The 22966-nt window shown below is 39.7% G+C and overlaps 1 protein-coding gene across 3 annotated transcripts in view; it reads right to left on the bottom strand.

Moving 5' to 3' along the window:
* PCTP (phosphatidylcholine transfer protein) overlaps positions 1–22966 on the bottom strand; it is a 93500-nt gene that overhangs the window by 15954 nt on the left and 54580 nt on the right. For 2 of the 3 annotated variants that reach the window (XR_675393.5, XR_008540504.2), the window contains exon 6: positions 4881–5047. Coding sequence is in view for 1 of the 3 variants with exons in the window: in XM_063799880.1 (XP_063655950.1) it covers positions 4967–5047 (81 nt within the window). In the remaining 2 variants the exon portion in view is untranslated. Of the gene's footprint in view, positions 1–1351; positions 5048–22966 lie in introns of those variants that run through there. The other variant, XM_063799880.1, reaches the window with a different exon arrangement.

Genomic DNA, 22966 nt, shown 5'->3' with positions numbered 1-22966 from the left:
GCGCTTCCCTTAATTAGCCTGGACTTTCATTGAAAAAAGAAAACACCTGTAATCTTTTCCCAGAGAGGCAGAATGGAGTAAGTTCTTACCAGGAACATGGGATGCTCTAACCCCTCTAACCCCTGATCCCAGTGATGTCTCCTCTAACGGGGAATGTTCCAATTTTGGAGACTGTGGTAGGTTGATAACAACAAAACAAGTTCTGCTAGCCTCTTAGTAAGTCCTGCTGGGTTATGAGCAGTAGATCTTTTTAAAATATAGGTGTTTCAGCTAACGCTGTGTGACAAGCTTCCCCAAAATCCAGTAGCTTAAATAATAAGTATTAAAATACACCATGCCATCAGCTGGGCATTCTTGTTTCTGTGGGCCAGGCTTAACTGAATTTAGCTGAGCTTACTTATGCTTCAGTGGTCAGCTGTGGGTGGCAGGAGGCTGGCTGAACATTGAATTAGGATGGCATTAGCTGGTGGTTGGCTGGGGTGTCTTGACCTCATGTCCCTCCTTATCCAGCAGGTCAAGGCTTGTTGTCACTGGGGCTGAGCAGGATTCTAAATGAGTGGCAGAAGCATGCAAAGCCTCTGGAGACCTAGACTCCTAAGTGGCACACGGCTACTACTTGCATGAAAGAAGTCACAGGTTAGCTCAGACTCAAAGTGCAGGGAAATAGACTTTGCCTCCCTAGTGAGACAAAGTGCAAAGTCAAATTGCAAAGAGCTTGGATACAAGGAGCAATAAAGAATTCTGGCCATTTTTTTTTTTTTTGGCTGTTTACCACAGTAGGTATCTTTTGTCTCTGTTGTTGTATATTAACAGGTTAAATTACTGTTATTATGAAATGCTATAATAAACAACAAACAAAAAATCTTAGTGGCATTTTTCTTATTCACAACCCAGTCCAATGAGGGGCTGGTGTGTGTTGGAGAGAGAAGAATGTTTGCACCAAGTAATTTTTCAAGGCTCCAAATTGGATTCAGAATTACCCTATGAATACTCCACATGTAGCCCTCAGGGGAAAGAAGAAAGAGCATGTGAAGGATCACGTAGGATGTCTCAGAGCTCAAACCTAGACAGGCTTACATCGTTGCCATTGGCCGGAACTTGGCCAAGATTTCATGAGCCATCTAACTGCAAAGGCATCTGGGAAGGTTCTTTGATGCCAATGAAGAAAACTAAATACGCTTTGCCTCATGTCTTTAGCTTTATGGCTGTAGCCCAAATCCCAAGGCAACAGAAATCCCGACCTATATCCTTTTCACCAACTTCAGTGTTCTTTCCTCCATATACCTAAGGGGACTGCTGGTGCCAGGCTTAGATCAGATCACCTTCTTTTTTTTTTTTTTCTTATCTTTTTAATCCTTCGGAGATGGATACCCTCATGAAGCATGGTGTTTCTTCAGATGAGGGAAGGGGATGAAATTAGCACCCTAGAGTTACCATCTGTTTCTGGCAACCCTGCTCTAGATATGGATTTGCTTGTGCGTCCAAAACCTGCTAAGCCTTTATACTCAAGTACTTCTGTACCTTCCCAGCTTTTCTGTACCTGCTCCAGAGGAGGCCACATGAGGATGTTCTTGAACTCTGCCCTTTGATGAGCAGAGAACATTTCCCACTGTTCCACATTCAGCGTTCCTCTCCAACATCCTATCACTGTGCTTACCAAGCCACAAAAAAACTCCTCAGATGATAAGACCAGGTACACTGGGTTCAAATTCCAGCTTTGCTACTTACACTTAACTGTGTGATCTCTGGCCAATTACCTAATTTTTCTAATTCTTGATTTTCTCATCTTTCACACTGGAATGATGCCACTTTCTGGGATGATAGTGAGGGCAACTATGATTGTAAAGCATCTACACAAGGTAAGCACAGTATCATCTTCTTTGCTTCTTCCTCTTCCCCACCTCCAGTGACCACATGAGTGCAGTGAGAATGAGGAGGAATGGGATTGGAATTAGTGCAGTCAGAATGAGGAGGAATGGGATTGGAGCTCTATTAAGTGATGTGTAGAGACAGGGTTTGGAGGCAGATGCAATGGAGAGGTGGCATATAACTTGCCTGTGAATGTTTAAATATGCGTTAAGGATCCTGGAGTCATGGAGTTAAGAGAAACCTGTTTTCATTGTTGCAAGGAAGATTTTTTTAAAGAAATATTATGGGCAGAGAGGCTTAGGATTTAATATGAATACATGCATTTTTCTCACAGTTGTGGGACCTTTTCACCATAGTACCATCCTCTGGTAATTTGGAAGTTTACTCAGATGTCACCTTTTTCCCAAACCTGCAAGTCTATGATAGGCCCTAAGGCGATGCCTGTGTAACAAAAAGATGACTCTACCTTCCCCTGGTGGCCAGGTGTTAAATCATCACTAGATGGCAGTAACATCTAACTCTTAATTTGGTGAATGATCAAAATATTTTACCTTTGTTTTTCTTTTGCTTCTCTATTTCAAGCAAGCATTCACTCAACACAAAACTGAGACAGCCTTAAGTTTTTCTCCATCCTTATTTTGAAGTTGACTTAGAGACTCACAAAATTTTAAAGGGAAAAGAATGGTCCAGGTCTCAAGCTACAAACAACTAACTTCTCACTGGGCTCTCAGAGCTCGGATTAAAAGACTTCAGCCATGCCCTCGACATAGAAGAAAAGATCAAGTATCTAATACCCTCCATATTGGACACAGGGTCATTAATTTGGACAAATTACTTTTTTTCTTAAATAAGAAAAGACATTAAAAAAATTTGTGCACCTGGTGGGGATGAGCCCACTCTTCTTAACGTAAGAGCCATTTAGTTCCCCAAACAAGTTTATTTGAACTTCACTTTTATTTTTTCTCCCAGATCCCTCTCTCTTACTCCCAAATTCATTTGTATACTCAATGCTGTTTTTTCTCAAGGCACCATTAGAATAAAGATGAAAGAAAAAGATTGAAACATTAAAAAGGACTGGCAGTGTTATAAAGTCTATACCATGCTCTGGGTGTACCAAGGAATCTGTGGCTATGGATCCTAAGATGTTCCAAGAGGGAGTTTAGTGAGGCTTTGAATTAGTCCCAGAGAACTTCCAGGCCATTCCTGGGCCCAAAGCCTTGGTCTTCTCCAAGGCTAAATTTGTTCTGCAAGAAGACTAAATATGAAACCCAGGTCCACTTATCTCTGTGTTCAGGGACCGAGTGACCTACTAAAGGTCCAGCAGGCCTAATAAATGTTGATAACAAAAGCTTCTCTCCCACCATGAAGTAGTTCCAATTACAATTTATCATTGTTTGAGACTTTGATGTTAGATACTTTGCATTGTTGCCTATAGTATTATCAGGCAAGCTGTAAAATGGAGCAGGAATTAATTTGAGACATGCACTAATTAATTTGAGACATGCACTGAGATGGAACAAGGAATAACTCTAAAGGTACAGGAGGTCAGGTCATGCCTACTGTCTTTGGGGCTGTACCTGTTTCCATCTTCATTTTAGAAGTGGCTATACCAAAAAGTTGCATCTAGTAAGTGGCACCTACACTTAGATTGGTGGAAATTAACCAGTTTAACAGGCAGGTGGGTACACTCTCGGAGGTCTTTGTAAGCAAGAAGACCCAGGTCAGTAACTGGGTCACTGAAACTAGGATCTCCAGAATTGGGACTAGTGCATTAGACAAGTTGATTGGTTGGATTAAAAAGAGGACATCAAGTTTGCAGTTCTATTCTATGGACTGAGTGAATGTATGGGAAGAAGGTAAAAGAAGGGAGCTACCACCCAAACTTAGTCCCCTATGGTCATGAATACCACCAGTAGATCTGAGATCTAATTGGCAGCAAGGAGTGTGGGAGTCCCTCAGACATCTGGGGCCATTAAGTCTCAAGTCTAGACAGTAGACCTAATGTGAAACCAGTCTGCAATAGGGAGTTACGCAGCACTATTCATCTCCATCAGGAATAGCTCAGGTGGAGCTGTGCCTGAAGCTGTGGAGCATCAGCAGAGCTAGCTGTGACCAGCTAGGGATACAGAAGCAGTGAAAGCCAGGCTGGGGCTGATGCAGTGTTGAAAAAGTTGTGTCTCTGGACATGTCCAAAACAGTTGCCACATAGGAGCTCTCTTGACAATTGCCTGGACTACAGTCCACTGAAAATAACATTTCCTATCACAAGGAATTGATATACAAGATTGACATGCAGAAGGGGACACTAGGAGCCATCGTTTTGCCTTGAAGTGAAAACCCAAGACTGCTGTTTACTTCTCTTGCCAGTTTCTAATTTATATATTTACTTTCCAGTTTTGCTTCTTCAGTGAACAAAAAAAGATCTGCTGATGAGAAGACAGGGAGAAGAAAGGAGAGCTCTGAGGCGGAAGCTTTGCTGCCATTTTAATATCAGCACTTCCCAATAGCTAATTTTTAGTCATTTGAAAAAAATGTTTTAAAGGATGAGCTTAATTGTGTTTTCTTCTTAGAAATTTTAACTTTGGGTGTAGAATATTCTGTCAATGGTAAGACAACATATCCCATCTGGAATGACACTGAAGGCCATTTTTAAATTTATCAGCAAAATAGAATAAATATTTGTAATACTAGGGTAAAAATTCTGACAAAGCATTGTAGCTACTTACAGGAGAAAAATTTAAATTCTACTGCTCTTTGACCAGCTAGGCAACTGACCTCTAAAAATTTTGATAAGCATATCCTCCAAGTGACAATGGCATTTTATTCATTAGAATGCGAGCTCCAAGAGGGCAGGTAATTTTGTCCATTTTATTCACTGCTATCTTTCCAGTACATAGATGATAGTGAACATATCTGTGAATAATATGTGAATTTCACATCTGTGAAAATACTGTGAATAAATGAATTAATTCAGGGCTTATGAGAAAAAACAATGAGATAAGAAATGATACCTGCACCCATTTCAGTGTTTCAACAAAGACTCAGCTTCTTTTCTCATGTCTTTATCTTTATGTCCTTCCTCTTCCTTCCACTCAATCTATTGCAGAATGTTTGGGTTTGCCGAAAACTTGATGAGATCTCTCTGATTCTGAGCTTCCCGCTTGGTTCTGCTCTGATTCTAAAGAATCAAATGGAAAGAGCAAAGGATGAGAGTAAGTACAGCCACAAAAATTCCTGGGGATACTTCAGGATGCACAGAATAAGGGGTTTGGATAGTCATGGAAGGATGCAATTCTACTTCTAGCCTCTGGATCACAAGGAATAGAATGAAAGAATATGTTCTTAAATTGTGTTATGTGAGCTGATTTTTATCCTCTTTCTCAAAAACCCTGCAAGAATAACCATATGCATATTTAATCCCCCCACTGAAATATTCCAACTGACAAAGGGTACCATTGTGCCATTTCCCACAAAAGGGTAACCATGCCTGTGGCTTCTTTCAGATTTGGATTATTGTAGGCTCTTCGGTCATCTTTTGTCCAAGAAGAGAAGGCCACAGTCAAGGTACTGATTCTGCCAAACTCAGTCAAACATCCTGAAATGTGTTCCAACATTTGGAATTTGACAAAATCCCAGCACATTTGGCTTGAGTCCCCCTTTCCCCTTAATTACTGAGCCCAAACAGAAAATGTAATCCATCTGCTTCACAGTCATTTTCCCAAAACTCATCCAAATGTTCCTTGGTGAGAACTATTTGACGTCTTTGTCTTGTGGGCTTAACACCTTCCTTCTCACGTTTTGTTTCTTGGAACTAGGAAGCAGACAGAGCCAACAGTAACAGGACTCACTTTCAAACGCAAGACATAATCTGTAAAATCAGGTGCTGGGGGTGGAGGGTCAAGAGTCTCACCTCCAGAATGACAGCTGTGACATATCTGAGGGAGAATTAAGGAATTAATTCAGTTCACTGAGGATAGATTCCTTGCCACCCCATATCCACAGCGCCTGGGAGCCAACACCTCACCCCAGTTCCAGGGTGAGAAAGTCAGAGGCAGAGATTTCACTAATTTCTACTGTTTCGTGTTAGTCACTATTGTGAACACCCCAGCCTTGTACACAAGGAGGCTCACAAGATCCATCTAATGGCATTTTGTAAGACCCTGAAACTCAAAATGAGACAAAAATGAGTTAAAATCCTAACTAGTATGGTAATTACTAGTTTTGTGACCTTGGGCAATTTCCTTATCTCTGAACTCATGTTTTCCCTTTGTAAATAAAACTAAAAGTTTCCTGGCATATTTATTATGAGACTTAGGTAAGATTACATAGTTTAGCACAGTACCTAGCATTTAGAAAGTGCTAAATTAACAATAGCTATTTGTATTGTTGGTTTTTATGACAGCTTTATTGAGATATAATTCACATGCCATGCAATGAACCAATTTATGTGTACAATTTAATGGTTTTTAGTAAATAACAGAGTTGTACAACCATCATTACAATAAATTTTAGAACATTTTATCACCCCCAAAAGAAGCTCCATATCCATTAGCATCTCTTCCCATTTCTTCTTAATCCCAAGCAACCGCTAATTTACTCTTTGTATGGATTTGCCTATTCTGAACATTTCACGTACATGAATTGATATATGATCCTTTGTGAATGACTTCTTTCATTTGACATAATGTTTTCAAAGTTCCTCCATGTTGTACCATGTATCAGTACTTCATTGCCAAATAATATTTCATTGTACAGATATATTATGTTTTATTCAATCATCAGTCATTGGAAATTTGGACTATTTCCATTATTTGCCTATTATGAAAAATGCTCCTATGGACATTTACGTACAAGTTTGTGTGTTGACCTGTGTTTTTATTTCTTCTGTATCTATACTTAGGAGTAGAATTTCAAAGTCAAATGTTAACCTTTTGAACATTAAACCTCTGTGTTCTTATTTCTTCTGTATCTATACTTAGGAGTAGAATTTCAAAGTCAAATGTTAACCTTTTGAACATTAAACCTCTGTGTTCAACATTTTAAAAAACTGCCTTGTATTTTCCAAAGTGGCTGCACTGCCTAACATTCCTTTTAGCAGTATATGAGAACTCCAACTTCTTCATATCCTTGCCAACACTTGTTATTATTCAACTTTTTCATTATAGCCATCCTAATGGGTGTGAAGGGGCATCTCACTGCAGTTTTAATTTGCACATCCCTGATTGCTAATTACGTTGAACATACTGTATGCACTTATTGGCCATTTGTATATCTTCTTTGGAGAAATGTCTATTCAGATTATTTTCCATTTTTTAATTAAGTTTTTGTCTCTTGTTGTATCATTTCTTTACGTATTTTAGATACAAGCCCTGCTGTAGCCTGAATGTGTTTCCTCAAAATTCATATGTTAAAGTCTAATCACCAATGTGATAGTATTAAGATGTAGGGCCTTTAGGGGTGATTAAGTTATGAGAGTAGAATCCTCATGAATGAGATTAATGACCTCATGAAAGAGGTTCGAGGGAGCTATTCATCCCTTTGGCCCTTTCATCCCTTCCATCATGTGAGGACCTAACAACAAGGCACTATTTTGGAAGCCCAGAGCAGCTCTCACCAGCCCCTAGATTTGCTAGTGCCTTGATATTGAATGTCCCAGCCTCCAGAACTATGAGAAATAGATTTCTATTACTTCTATAAATTACCTGCTCTTCAGTATTTTGTTATAGCAACAGGAATGCCCCTTATCAGATATATGATTTGCAGAAATTTTCTCCCATTCTGTGCATTGTCTTGTCACTTTCTTTATGGTTTCTTTTGAAGCACAAAAGTTATTAATTTTAATAAAGTTACATTTATCTATTTTGTTTATTTTTTTGCTTATGCTTTTGGTGCTAGATCTAAGACATTATTGGCAAATCCATAAAAAAATTTGCCCCTATGTTTTCTTCTAAGAATTTTATAGCTTTAGCTCCTACATTTAAGGTCTTTGATCTATTTTGAGTTAATTTTTATATACGGTGGCAGGTGATCTAATTTCATTCTTTTGCATATGGATATCTGGTTGTCTCAGTACCATTTGTTGAAAAAGCTTATTCTTCCCCCATTGAATTTTCTTGATACTCCTTCATGGAAAATCAATTTATTGTAATTGACAGGGTTTATTTCTGGATCCTCAATTCTATTCTATTGATTTATATATCAATCCTCATGCCAGTACAACACCATCTTGATTACTGTAGATTTGTAGCAAGTTATTTGTAGTAAGCTATTTTTTTAGGCAGAGTCTCACTCTGTTAGTGCAGTGGAGTGATCACAGTTCACTGCAGCCTCAACCTTCTGGGCTCAAGCAATCCTACCACCTCAGCCTCCCAAGTAGCCAGGACGACAGATGCACACTACCATGGTTGGCTAATTTTTTGTTTATTTATTTTGTGGATTTGGGATTCCCTATATTTCCTAGGCTGGTCTTGAACTCCTGAACTAAAATGATCCTCCCACTCTCCTACCTCAGCCTCCCAAATTGCTAGGATTACAGGCATGAGCCTCTGCACCCGGCCTGTAGTAAATTTTTATATCAGGAACTGCAAATCTTCCAATTTTGTTCTTCTTTTTCAATATTGTTTTTCTATATAAAAAATTATGTATCTTCAGATAGTTTTGCTTTTTCCTTTCCAATCTTAATGTCTTTTATTTCTTTTTCTTGCCTAATTACCCTGGCTAAAGCCTCCAGCACAATTTTGAAAAGGGTGTTAAGAGCAGACACCTTGGTCTTATTTCTGATCTTAAGGGGAAAGCTTTTAGCCTTTCACAATTAAGTGTGTTAGCTGTGGTTTGTTCATAAACACCCTTTAGCAGGTTGGGGAAGTTCCCTTCTATTTCTAGTTTGTTATGTGTTTTCTATCATGAAGGGGTGTTGCTGTTATTAAACAACAATGCCGCTGTTTTCTTTTTCCCGTTTTTCCTCTCTTCTTTCCTTTTTTTTTTTTTGATTTCTTTCCAGAGCCTGGTAGGACACCAGGACAACATCAGGAAAGAGGAAGCCACAGGCTGCCATGCATTCACTCCCTGAAGTGCCCTATGAGCCAGCATCTGCCACCTCCTCCCTCCTGGCCACCCTTCTGACCTGGCAGTGCCCTTGCTGTTCTGGCACAAGATGCACCCCTCCCACTTTGATCTGCTTCACTGGCTTACCATCTTCTAGTTTTGGGGTCTGTGGCTTCCTGTCACTCTTCTTCATGGTTCGGATCTCTTTTCTACCTCTTTCCAGGTGTCCTACACTGCTTTGGCAGCTACTGGTGTTTGGAAAGCTAAAGGCTATTTTCCAGACAGAAGAATTTCCTTTTCACTCCTGTACCCAATTTAATTCCACAAATATTTCATGACCACTTTTTTCTCATGCCAGTCATTGTTCTTGTTTGATCCTGGTAATACTCACAATAACCCTATGAAGTTGTTTTTTGTTTGACCCATTTTACAGAAGAGAAAACAGAGCCTCCATATAGCTAAGTAGTTTGTCCAAGATTACATACATAGTAAGTGGAAAAACCAGAATTTTTTACAGATCTGCAAGATCTATCTGCTTAGAGCAAAAAAGAGTGATACTCACACAGTGACAAATGCTGAGATAGAACTCAGGGCACCAGTTGCCATGTTGGAATAGCCAGGAGGAGCTAGGAAAGTGGTCTTGTTTAAAACCCAAGGCTGCTATTGATCTGGCCTCTGCCAACTTCTCTGACCTCATCTTTCAAAAAATACATGCCTACCCACCCAAGACATGCTGAATCACATCATGCGATCTCCGTTTCTGTGCTTTTTCCCTCTACCTCAGCCAACTGCCTCCCCCATGCAACTGTGAACTTCCAGATGCCTGGCTAACTTCTATTCTTACTTTGAGACCCAACCTTGGATTCGTTTCTCATGAAAAGTCTTTCTGACCCACCCCAAGCTGTGCTGCATCATATCCTGTACATACCTGTATCATGGTACTCACCACACTTAGGTCTTACTCCCTCTCCCTCTCCCCTATGACCAATCACCAATAAACTGTGAGCCCTTCAAGGTAGAGTCATGGTTAGTTTTCCTCTGTAACCCCTAGGACCCAGGAGAGTTCCTGGCTCATAGTGTGTTCTTAGCCATGGTTTCTTGAATAACTAATTGAAATCTCTGGGATGAGCTCTTGTAGACAGATACCCTCTCTGACTAGATTTAAATTTTCTTTCTGCCCAAATAGATTAAAAGGTGCGACATTTTCTTGTTCTCTTTCAAACTGAGGAATCTGAATTCTAAACCAAGGAGTGCAAGCCTGTGAAATTTGAGCTTCAGACAATAAAGCTACTTTTCCACTTTGTACATGACAACTCATAGTCATCAGTTCTCCATGAGGCAAACCTCACCAAAGATGATAATCCAAAGGAGGAAACCAAGGACTTCACTTTAAATACACAGCAAGAACACCCTCCCATTCTTCCAGAAGAACTGACCTTCTTAGGTGCTTCCCCACATCCAGGGATCTGCAGTCAAGGCCACCTTTAGGTTAAAAAGCACAAGATGGTCATTTCTTCAGCTATTAAACAAAATAATAACTTGACTTCTGGCTCAGTGCCAGCTCAGTGAAAATAAGCCAACTGCAAGAAGGGGAACTTTCTGGACTCTGTGGCAACTCTTAGAGCAAAGTTTTAGCACAGCTACTTTTTGCCTTCTCCTCCAAGAGAAAGCTGTGAGGTCAGGTCCAGGATGACAATACCCAAAAACCCCCAAGAGACTCTTGGTTTTAATCCTTGCCAATTTCCCTCCAAGCCCTGGCACAACTTGAGCTGAAAACACACATGCTATTTTCATTTAAGCGTGAATGCTGAACCACTGGGTATTTTTTTCCTGGGTTTTCTGTTAACTCTGTCTACAAAATGTGGTTTTAAGAAATATTACTCCTAGTCATTTATCTAACAGACCATACTGTGATCTGTAAGCTCCATCTTTCTTGCAGCTTTCACATTCTATTAAAATGGGATCTTTTACCAGGAAATTTACTCAGACAGGGGAGTTCATTTGAGGTTAAAACTGTAAAGTGGCCAATTATCTCTCAGTCATTGGTTGCATATGATCTTTACCCCAAGCTTTGGAAATAAAGACAACATTTAGCAAACGTTCTGCTCCAAAGCTAATGTTTTGGAAAGAATAACAGCATGTTGGGAATAAATTACATGGTCTTTAGTGCATTTTAGTGTTATTGCCTGTTAACACACAGCGTGGTGTGCCAACTTATAAGAGAACTCCAGTCTTCTAGGGAATCGATTTCTGATTTGTTGAGCTGATGGCGTCCGTGTTGTATCATTGAACAGACAAGTAGTACAGGGGGCCATGTCTGTGGGACCTCACCTAGGGGAAGCTATGACTCATAGGCTGTCTTTTCATTCTGATACTGTCCAGACCATTAACACGCCATGGGTAATGGCATATGAGGTCTTTCATCTAGGACTATCCAGTTACCCACTCATGAGCTATATTGATCCTAAAACAGTCATTTAATATACCTAAATCAAGTAACTAATATAGCCTTGCTAAAAGGCCTACTAGGTACCAGGTTTTTGGCCAGGCTCTGTGGAAGAATAGTAGGATGCTTAAAGAGAGCATTGATTCCATTTGTATGAAATATCCAGAATATTTCATAGAGAAATATACAGACAATTTCATAGAGTCAAAAATTACATTAGTGGTTTCCTAGACCTGGGAGGACAGAAGGATTGGAGAATGTTGGCTAAAACATTTGGGATTTCTTTGGGGGTGATCATGAAAATGTTATAAAATTGATTAAGATGATGGCTGCCCAAGTCTGTGAATATAATAAAAGCCATTGAAGCATATACTTTAAATGGGTGAATCGTATGTGAGATATGTGAATGATATCTCAATAAAGCTGTTAAAAAATTAAAGAAGAAGAACCTTGTCCTCACGAAGAGAGGAAATGTTAGTAATTTCAGGTAGACAGCACTAAGGACTAGAGACAGGTACCACGAAATGCCAAGGGAAATCCAAAACTGTGTAACTTCCATTAGACTTTGTAGGATTTCCTTTCTTTGGGGACTGTTTCACTCTGTCTTTGGTTTCAAAAGATGAGAGGTCTTGTTTAGGTCTCTGAGGGTAGGAGCAGAAAGACAGCTCCTAATAACTGAATAAATAAAAAACTCATGATAAGACAGCAAAAGATGTCCTGGGAGTAGGAATATCAGACTTGAACCTGTTGGCAGGGTCCCGATGCAAGCCAGCCTCAAACCTCTCTTATAGCTGGTTGCAAGCAAGGTGTTTTATTTAAAGGGGAAAGGAGTCAGGGATTTTTTTCCTTTAGACTAACAAGAAGCTGCCTGTTACTGTACCTTCTCCAGTCTAAAGACAATTTTACCGAAGAGCACCATCCCCACACCTACTCAATCTCCCACATTCCTGGGACAAAGGTATCTAGGATCAGAGCAGCCCACGAAATAAATAAGCAACAATTAGCCCTGTGGTAACTTGTAAGCCAAAATGTTACTCCATGCACAAACAACTCAGGTGTGCACTGTTGTTCAGGCCACACCTGCTGCCATAGAAATTCTTTAGGCAGATAAATTGTATTTCAGGCTTAAGTGATCTATCTTTTAGCGGAGTGGGCTTGATTAATTTTAAAAGATGTATTTCCACATTTACCTTTGCTGAACTCCCTCTCTACTATCATTTTTTGGATTATTTCCCCAAATTTCCAATATTTAGCCAAAAGCAAAATTATCAAGTGTATTTACTATAAATAATTCCCAATAATTTCAAATATAATCATGCTTTTTAAACTCTTAAACTAATTTAAATATCTTAAATATTATAGTAAATTGCTTTTGTGCATAACATTGAACTTGCAAGCAGCAATGCACATAAGCATTTTAGAGAAGTTTACAAAGAGATTATTCTACTGGGCTGTAGACCTGAATTCCAGGCTTAGTTTACTCAGTAAGTGTGGGCCTCTTTTCTTCCTGAGAATCTGCCACAATTTTTCACTGTTCTTGGTTTCTGAGTTTCTCAAAGCTGAAACAGAGGCTGAGCTGAGGGTTCAGTAAAAAAGATGGTAGAGCATGCATCAGAGAGCCCCAAATTCCGCTTGTCTTCTAGAGGTGTCTATGACACAATCCTGTCCCCTGGATGACAGTTCTGCTAGTTCCACACAGGAGTACTTTGAAGCTTATGGGTCAAAGTAAACTGAGTGGTGTTGTGTCTGTCTTGCCCCTGTGAGCCCCATTTCCCTGGGACATGCAGAGAGAGCATTCCTTTCTCCAGTGTTCACCACCACCTGCCTTCCATGACAGTGCAAGCATTGGCTTCGGGAAGCTGCCAACTTTCTAGTGTGGTTCTTGAACCCTTGACCTTCCAGGCAAACGCAATGATGCTACCAGCTGAGCAACACAGACCTATTTCCTGCGTCAATGACTAAACAAATCCAAAGGTATGTGAAGCATTTCTTTCCCCCCGACCTTGTTCAGCCTTGGCACAGCTGCTGGCACAGCCAGAGGTGCCTGGCCCCGGGAGCAGCTGCTTAGTGTCTGCCAAGCCTCCGGAGGACAGAGCTGTTTGTCAGCTGGTTAGTGCATTTTTTCACCTTGGTTCTCCTAAAATTGAAAATAACTAGAATACAACTCATTTTAGTGAACACTTTTGATCTTTTTTTCTTCTGTTTCTCCTCTTATCTAATCCTCATCTATTTTGTTATTAATGGGAACCATTAACACATGACAGGGTAGACAAATGTGCATGTCCCTTCATTTTCAAACCTCCTCCTTCCTCTAGAATGGATAAGAATAAGCTCACATTCTAGAATGGAGATTAAAATATCAGAGTGTCAGCAAAATTAAGACAGGAAAGAAGCAATAGGCTTTGTAATCGACGCATTGAATTCTCTTTTGAAACAATTTTTCTTTTTTTCTTTTTTGACACAGGGTCTTCCTTCCTCTGTCACCCAGGCTGGAGTGCAGTGACACGATCTCTCAATCTCTCATAACTGCAGCCTTGACTTCCCAGGCTCAAGTGATCCTCCCACCTCAGCCACCTGAGTAGCTGGAACCACAGGCATGTGCCACTATGGCCGGCTATGTTTTTATTTTTAGTAAAGACAAGGTCTCACTATATTGTCCAGGCTGGTCTTGAACTCCTGGGTTCAAGAGATCCTCTGGCCTCAGCCTCCCAAAGTTCTAGGATTACAGGCATGAGCCACCATGCCCAGCAAGGAATATTTTTAAGGAATATGGGACAACATGGAAAAATGCTCACTCTATTGTCTGATTACAGTTACATAAGAATAGATGATGCACGAGCAAAGACTATGCTGTGTTCTACAAGTGGAATGTGAATATTTTCTTTATTAAACTTCTGGCCAGGCACGGTGGCTCACAGCTGTAATCCCAGCACCTTGGGAGGCCAAGGCAGGCAAATCACCTGAGATCAGGAGTTCGAGACAAGCCTGGCCAACATGGTGAAACCCTGTCTCTACTGAAAACACAAAAATTAGCTGTCTCTACTGAAACACAAAAACACCTGTCTCTACTGAAAACACAAAAACGTTGGTGCACACCTGTAATCCCAACTACTCGGGAGGCTGAAGCAGGAGAATCACTTGAACATGGGAGGCAGAGGTTGCAGTGAGCCGAGATCGCACCACCGCAGCACCCCAGCCTGGATAAAAGAGCAAAGTGCTGTCTCAAAATAAATAAATAAATAATGTACTTCTTTTAATGTCATTATAATGTTGTTTAAATAGCATTTTTTTAAATAAGAGAGGAAAGGAAAACAGTGTAACAAATCACAAGCACACACAAAACTGCCCTGCTCATTTTTAATTTGGAGTGTTGATTACTGGATATAAAACGAAACCTCATTCTACTCTTCTTTTCATTCTTGCTCTCCCTTTGCAAGGCACAACCCAACCCCTTTGGTACCAAGAAGTGAGGAACTGAGTTCAGTTCTGTTCTCAATCACTCTGGGAGCAGCTCCCATTTCCAGGATTCACCGTGACTGCCCACTCTCCCCGTGGGGAGGAGTGATAACTCTCATGACTGCGGAAAGGCACATCACTGATTCTCTTCCAGAAGGGGTGACTGAGAACTTTTTCTAACTAAAGGATCCTTCTCATCTCTGAGTGACAGGGCTGTGAATTCCCAAAGCCTTGGCAAAGCACCCGAATTTTCTTTCCAGCTTACTCCCAATAAGATGGGGTGAAAAGGACTAAATGACACAGATTTAGCCTGGACATCCTGGCTCCAAGCCAGGTGAGGCTCCATCTCAACAAATCCATCATCTTCCTCAGAGTCTGTGAGTGTAACATTCCTAAGTCAGCCTTGCAACATGGAGGTTAACGTTGAAAATGGTGACTTTGGCTGAATGGGCTCCACTGGAAATGTTGACAGTCTGATTAATTTTTTCAAATCATTGACCTCACACTTTCTCTTGGTGCTTTCTTTGAAGATATGGGGCAGGTGAAGAATCTAATCTAGCACTCCCACATTGCATGTTTTCATACAGCTGTTGTAGCAAGCCTTGGCAACAGAATGTCTGGGCTTAAATCTTGGCACATCATTTGCTAACCTGCTTAACGTCTCTAAGCATCATTTTCCTTCTTTGTACCATGGGGGAAATACTAGTGCCTACTACCTCTTATGGGTGTTGTGAGGGTAAAATGAAGTGATGCCTGTAAGGTATTCCCATAGTGCTTGGCACACAGTGCAGACTTAAGAAATGTTGGTAGTGATGTTTGTAATCATTATTATGATCATCTTTATTATATTACCCCTCCATTCTTTACTTTATTCACCTCAAAGTGAACTAGAAGCACCTTGATATGGAGATGAGGGCAGGAAACCTGGAATCAGATCTCTTTAGTTCTACTCACTGAATGGCCTTTGGCAAGTTACTTTCACATCTGAATCTACTTCCACATCTGTAAAATACAGATCACAACACCCACCTCAGAGCGCTACCAGGAAGATTCGGTGTAATAAAATACAGGAAAATGCTTGATACATACTGAGTGCTCAGTAAATAATGGTTGAATCAGGACTCAGGTTTGGGTCACTCACCCAGATTGTCCCATTTTAACTTGGGTTTCAACTAAAGGAGAAGGCATCCCACGCTCCTCTAGGTCACTTCCAGCAAAAACCAGCAGGACAAGGGAGCCAAAACATTAGCAAGCTTTTGGCAGATGCCTGACAAGGAGTGTGATCACAAGACCTCCGTGCAGAATTTTCACAACTGAATGTGCAAATGACACTTATTCAAGCTGAAATATCACCCAAGTGTGTTTTGGAACCACAGTGATGACATCCCAGCTGGACTGTGGAAGTGAAGCTGTCCAGCCAAGGGTTTTATTATTTTTATTTAAAAGTGTGAATCATCAGACAGGCAATGCTCTCCAGCCAGGTGCTGTATTCAGATTCCACGTCAATATCTACTTTTTTGGCAGCCGAGCAAAGTGAAGGTGCCAATGAGAAATTGTTCTGGGTGAGAGATCTCTGTTTTAAGCAGGGTAACCTTGGGACTATCTCTGACACTGCCTAGGACTCAGTTTCCTCATATGTAAAATAAAATGACAATAGGAAATACTGCATAGTTGGTTGTCAGGATTAAATGAGATAATATGTGAAAAGTGCTTGGAAGAGAACATAGTAAGTGCTAGATATGTGTTTGCTATAATGATAATAATTAATTTGCTAAGGCCTTTAGGATTTTCGAAAGGCATCATGTTTTTGCCTCTCTATAACTGGTTTATATTCTATTTGGAGGAAAGACTTTGTATGTAACAAGGAAATGGTGACACAGAACTGTTTGAAATATATGACAACTGAGCATGATTCCTATAGTCTGAGTGGCTAAGAACAATTCTCTGCAGAAGAAAATATTAGAGGTAGGCCATGCAGAAAATGTAGAAATCGAAGTAATTAATAGGGAGAGAAGGGCATTTTATAGATGGGTAATAGCTTGGGACAACTATCCGGCCTCCCCTGATGTCTTTAAAGAACTCTGGCAGCTTGGGTGTAACTCTGCAATAAAAGAAAAATCCAAGGTTTTAAGACGGCTTAAACTGCCTAATTTCTCCTGTTCCATACAGCAATTCTTGCTTTTATTCTCCTGGTCATTAAGCCACTAACTCTCACTGCCCAGCTATTGTTTTATCCTAGTGTTGCCCCATTAGCTCAACACATAGTTCTGTGTTTAAATTTTAAACCCCAATTTCCCTCCTGACTATGGTTTCCTCTAGTGGACTCTTAGGGAAGCATCCCAACAGGTTGACACAGTTATCCAAAATCTTTTTCCCAAATACTACATCCACAGGGAGCTCCTACAAGTCTCATGAACTGGATATGGGTAAACAGTGAGAGGCTCTGTTATGTTTTAGGGACAACGAGTAGATGAGGTTCACTCCTGTGATAAAGGCAGTAGAGGATAATAAAAGCACATTAGGCTCACATACAATGAAGGAGCTTCCTAGAAGCACAGACAATTCAGTGGGACAAGCCCCCTACCCCTGGAGTCTCAGTAGATGGGAAAGCCAGGGCTCTAGATTTTATAGGTAGGTGGATATTCAACTAGGCCCAGAAACCTCCCCAGTGACTCTCATCCAAATTTTACCATTGGTTTGCTCGGCCTTCCCAGTACTTAACTACATTGACTTTGCTCGGCCAGGCACCGTGGCTCAAGCCTATAATCCCAATGCTTTGGGAAGCCAAGGCAGGAGGATCACTTGAGGCCAGGAGTTTGCGACCAGCCTGGGCAACATAGTGAGACCCTGTCTCTACAAAAAATAAAGATTAGCCAACATAGTGGTGCATGCCTGTGGTCCCAGCTACTATGGAGGCTGAGGCAGGAGAATCATTTGAGCCTAGGAGTTTAATGTTGCAGTGAGTGATGATCCCACCACTGCACTCCAGCCTGGGTGAAAGAGTGAGACCCTGTCTCTTAAAAATAATAATAATACTGACTTTGCTTCCTGCTTTGAACAGTGTTATGTATCTACCAACTAGAAGGTAAATTTCTAATAGTAACAGCTTTAGTCCTTTCTGCTGTTTTGTTTTCAATGTTTTTACAGAGCTAAACTCTGTACTTGGTGTGTATAGAGAAAACACACACACAAAATGCAAAAACAGTAACAACAAAAGCAAAATAAGAACACTCTGGCCAGATGCGGTGGCTCATGCCTGTAATCCCAGCATTTTGGGACGCCGAGGCGGGCGGGTCACGAGGTCAGGAGATCAAGACCATCTGGGCCAACATGGTGAAACCCCATCTCTACTAAAAATACAAAAATTAGCTGGGCATGTTGGCACACACCTGTAATCCCAGCTACTCAGGAGGCTGAGGCAGGATAATCGCTTGAACCCGGGAAGCGGAGGTTGCAGTGAGTTGAGATCGCGCCATTGCACTCCAGCCTGGGTGACAGAGCAAGACTTCGTCTCCAAAAAAAAAAAAAAAGACTCTGAGAATGCTCTGATTTTGGAAACAATCTCAAACAATCTCAAGTCAGAAGTTGTAGGTTCCAGTCCTGGTTCCACAATTTACTAGCTGAGATATCAATATGTTACAAAGTTTTCTAAGCATCCCTCCCTATCCACAAAATAGAGATTATGACATCTGCTTACCTTAAGGGGTATAGTATACAGAGAGATAATAGATGTAATATCATATATAAAGAAACTTTTCAAATAAAGGAAAAATAAGTCAACTCAATCTAAATTTATAAAGAGTTTGTGTTTTGTTTTTTGTTTGAGAGAAGGAGAGACAATGAGGACAACCACTATTTTGAAGACTATAAAGGGAAAATTCTAAATATTATTTTTTCATGTCAGAATTTTATTATATCATTTGGACACAGAGAAGAAGTAAGCTAATAAAGAGCATTACTTCATAGTCTTTGGCCAAAAATGTCTTTTTTACCCCAAGGTTGGAGAAGACTACTGATGTAGGATTTAGGATTAGCTGGTTTTTGCTCACTTTGCATTGTGTAGATGTTTCTTGAACACCATTGCCTCACCAGATATTGAGGAGAAATACTTTAGAGTAGTTGGCCAATACGGGATTGGCTCAAGCCCATTATTCTTAGCTGACCTCTTAGAAACTATACATAAAATATGCTGGGTGGGGTTGAGGGGGAAGGAAATTCCTTTGTTTTTTGAGGAAGTGTTAGCTTTGGCTCATTCCAGGATGGACCTTCCAGGGTTCTTCAGTTTTCCTTTCTCTTAAAGATTTTTCTTTAAGACGTATTACTGCCCCTTAGTTACAGCAGGATTAAGGTCCAGTGTAATGCTGCTAAGCTTTGGACAGATAGAAAAGAGTACGACTTGCTTGCTAATCTGAGTGATTAGGAATAACGTGCTAACATCCAAACTCTGTGTGCTTTGGGTTGATGTGACCCTTGTTTTGCCACATGCGCTTCTCATAATTGCAATAAAGCATAAGAAGGCAAGTGGCCAGTGTGGAAAGGTGAACCACAACCTAATAAATGCATATTACTTGCCAGACTTTTCTAGCCTTTTGGTTAAGTTATTGGATCTTTGCAGAAAAGACTGAGCCAACATGGATGAGTTACCTCCTTTTTATGGATGAGTAAACTCATGTCAAATAATTTGCTTAAAATCAGATGGCTGATAAGTGGTAGAGAATGCTTCTCAGAGAATGTGAAGTTAATCCAAGTTCTGAGGGAGGTGAGGTGCGTCAACCATCCTATGGAGTTGTAAAGGCATTTTATGCATTGTATTTGGCAATTCATAGATTACAAATAACTTGGCCCAGAAGACTGAAGACTTGGGTTCCAAACCTTGGTCTAATATTTATAAGCTATGTGACCTTTGACAAATCACTTCATATATTTGAGTTGAGGTACTCTACCTCAGGTTGTTGTTCAGAGGATTAAATGATATAATATATATAAAGCTATCACAAGACTTGGGACCTAGGAGGCATTTAAATTGTAGTCACCACCATCATTATCATCACTATTAAAAGCATTATTTTCACCAACACAGTAATTATCATTATCGCTAATATCTACTTTATTTGCCCTTAGAATTTTAGAGTGTTATAATAAGATAATGAATGTGAAAATGCTTTGTACCAAAAAAATTAGAAGCATTTATATCTGGGGGAGATTCAAATATAATTTTCAAATGTAATAGATTGAATTCAAGAGAATTATTGTGAATTCCATGGTAGTCTCGACTCAAGTTGCTCTAGAGTCTTAACCCTGAAAATGCTGAAAGTTGACTTAAAGTGAAAAAGCAAACATATTTCACCAATCTTCAGACCATGGTGTTGGCACTTATAAAGGCCAACTATATATTGATTACTTGATTAATTATTGACTTCATATTAAAGCTTTAACAAGAAGGTCTATCAAATATTCTACAGCACAATTCATCAAAAAGAGTGGGGTATCAGTCAGAGATTTACTGTTTTATATAAGGCAATGTTCTCTTAAACCTATGAAGAGGGAGAAAAATAAGGATCTAAAAATTCTCTTTTTGCCCAAAGGAGATGGGAAGGACGGAAGGAGAGTCCATGTTTAACTAAAATTGTACATATGATTCTGATACACATGTCAGTCTTGCCAAGCCGCATGTGAAAAAGGAATAGCAACTAAGACATAGAATGCCAATGACTAGTTTCTGCCAGTAGAAATCTATGGGTTGTTTAGTTTTATAAACACTTCTAAGAACTCAGCCTTTAATGAACACAGCTGCTGCCAACTCAGTGGTTTCCAAGAAGCAGTCATGGTGATGATAAAGAAAGAAATCCCATAACCTATCAACATGGTTTTACTGCTGTAAAGACTAGACTATCATTAATAGTTCATTTCTGAAGACTATTATGGCCTAACTTCTGCATCAAAGGAGAATTCTGGAAATCAGAAGGAAACTTCCACCATCACCATCACTGTCTCCCTCATTCTTCGCATGTTCTGATTTATTTTGTTTTTCTATACATCTATATAAGTTTCATTTTTGATACAGGGAACATTGCATCAAATGCAGTCTGAGTCATTAGCAGATTAGCACTCATCCATGACCTGTGTGAAACTGAGCAATATAAAAGTCAAGTCTTCTCAGGTCTCAATTGAGAAATCTCTGTCTCTTCCAAAAACCTCTTTTTCATGATGAAGCTGACAACATTTTCCTGTTCTGTAATATATATGAAATGGAAGGCACAATCTTGTATAAATACTTACACAAACACAAACACTGTAATAGTGATGTCTACACTCCCATCTAAAACTCAGCAGGTATTAACATGTTCCTGTCCAGTACCGAGGTTTAACTGGGAGACTTCCTTCCTTAATTCCTCACACTGCCCTCATTAGTTGTACAGATGTTCACTTGAAACTTGAGAGAATTCTCAAGTTATCAAGGAGGGTCATCATCCTAGGGTAGGATGTTGTTTCCTACCTGGCAGTCTTATTCTAGTCCTATATTCAGATGGTATTTTCAGAGGGTAAATTCAGTGGTAATTTTCTGGCTATGGTATACTCATAAATGTTTAAAAACTAGCTTCCCCAACACACAGTCTTGTTTTGTACCATTTGCCAATTTCTCTGATATAAATACTTCTACCACATTATATACATTTAAGCCACCAACGTAATGGTACTGAACTTGGATTTGGGAAGATGTGCACACAAAAGTTTCTTGCAAGCCAGTATGAACCAGTACCTCCAGCACACCACTGTCATAAAGTCCTTCTCCTGGTTTATTGCTCTGGCACTCTCTGTAGAGGATCACTCTCAAATATGAAACCCAGATCTCCAAATTTTGAGTCTAGATCCCCTCTCCTTCTGTTTTTCTTGCTTGCCTATACTTCTATTTTCTAATAATAGGACTCTGTGATCCATGGCCCATTTTAAAGGACTTAAGACCCTTTGGAAAATAACTTAAGCACTTGGCAAGTTATTTATCTTTCTAAGGAGGTAAGCAGAACCCACCCTGTATTAGCCTGTTTCCCATCACTTGGAGAAGAATAAAAATGTTTTCATTCTTTAGGATGTATCACTCTCACCAAAAATGAGGCCAAAGAGATTTCTCTAAAGTCACACACACACACACACACACACATACAGATTGAAAGAGAGAGACCATAACTGGAGTTCTCATACCCTACTTCAAAAGCAGGGCCAAATAAAACAAAATTCTCTTCCAAAAGATTTAATAGGTACAATATGAGGAACTACTCCCAGCAATGGGAAAAGAGTCAAATCTGGTGCCAAATGGATACACATTTTTAAATGGTATTGTGTAGATCTGTATTCTTACTAAATGTGTGTTTTGTCTTCTTGTTTTTCACCTTCTGTCAGAGGTACATTAAAATCTCCTATCATATATATATGTGTGTATATATATGTATATATATACATATATGTGTGTGTGTCTACACACACGGAATACTATGCAGCCATAAAAAGAATGACATCATGTCCTTTGCAGCAACATGGATGGTGCTGGAAGACATTATCCTACATGAACTAACTCAGAAACATCAAATACTGAATGTTCTTACTTATAAGTGGGAAGTAAACAATGGGTACACATGGACATAAAGATGGAAAAATAGACACTGGGGACTACAAAATGGGGGAAGGTGGGAAGGAGGACAAGGTTGAAAAATTGCCTACTGGGTACAGTGTTCACTATTGGGTAATGGGTATATTAGAAGCCCATTCCTCACCCATTATGCAATATACTCATGTAAGAAAAAAACACATAAACCCCCTGAATCTAAAATAAAATAGTTTAAAAAGAAACGAGGAAAATAGTTTGATAATGAGGAGATGTATACTTCTGTTTATCTATTGATGTAAAACAACCCATCCCCAAATTCAGTTGCTTAAAGCAAAACAAAACAAGAAGTTCCCCACAATAATTCTAGGCTTGTCTATTTCACCTGATCCTATCAATTTTTGCTTTATAAATTTAAAGTGATCTTATTGGGTGCATACAAATGCATGGTTGTTCTACCTTTCTGGTGAATTGACCCCTTTACTGCTATAAAATGTTTTTTTAAAAAAACCCATATTAATAATTTCACCTTAAATCTATTTTGTATGATA

The sequence above is a fragment of the Pan troglodytes genome, chromosome 19 (assembly GCF_028858775.2).
Source record: "Pan troglodytes isolate AG18354 chromosome 19, NHGRI_mPanTro3-v2.0_pri, whole genome shotgun sequence".
NCBI classification, from domain to species: domain Eukaryota; kingdom Metazoa; phylum Chordata; class Mammalia; order Primates; family Hominidae; genus Pan; species Pan troglodytes.
This window is presented reverse-complemented; position numbering and strand designations above follow the sequence as displayed.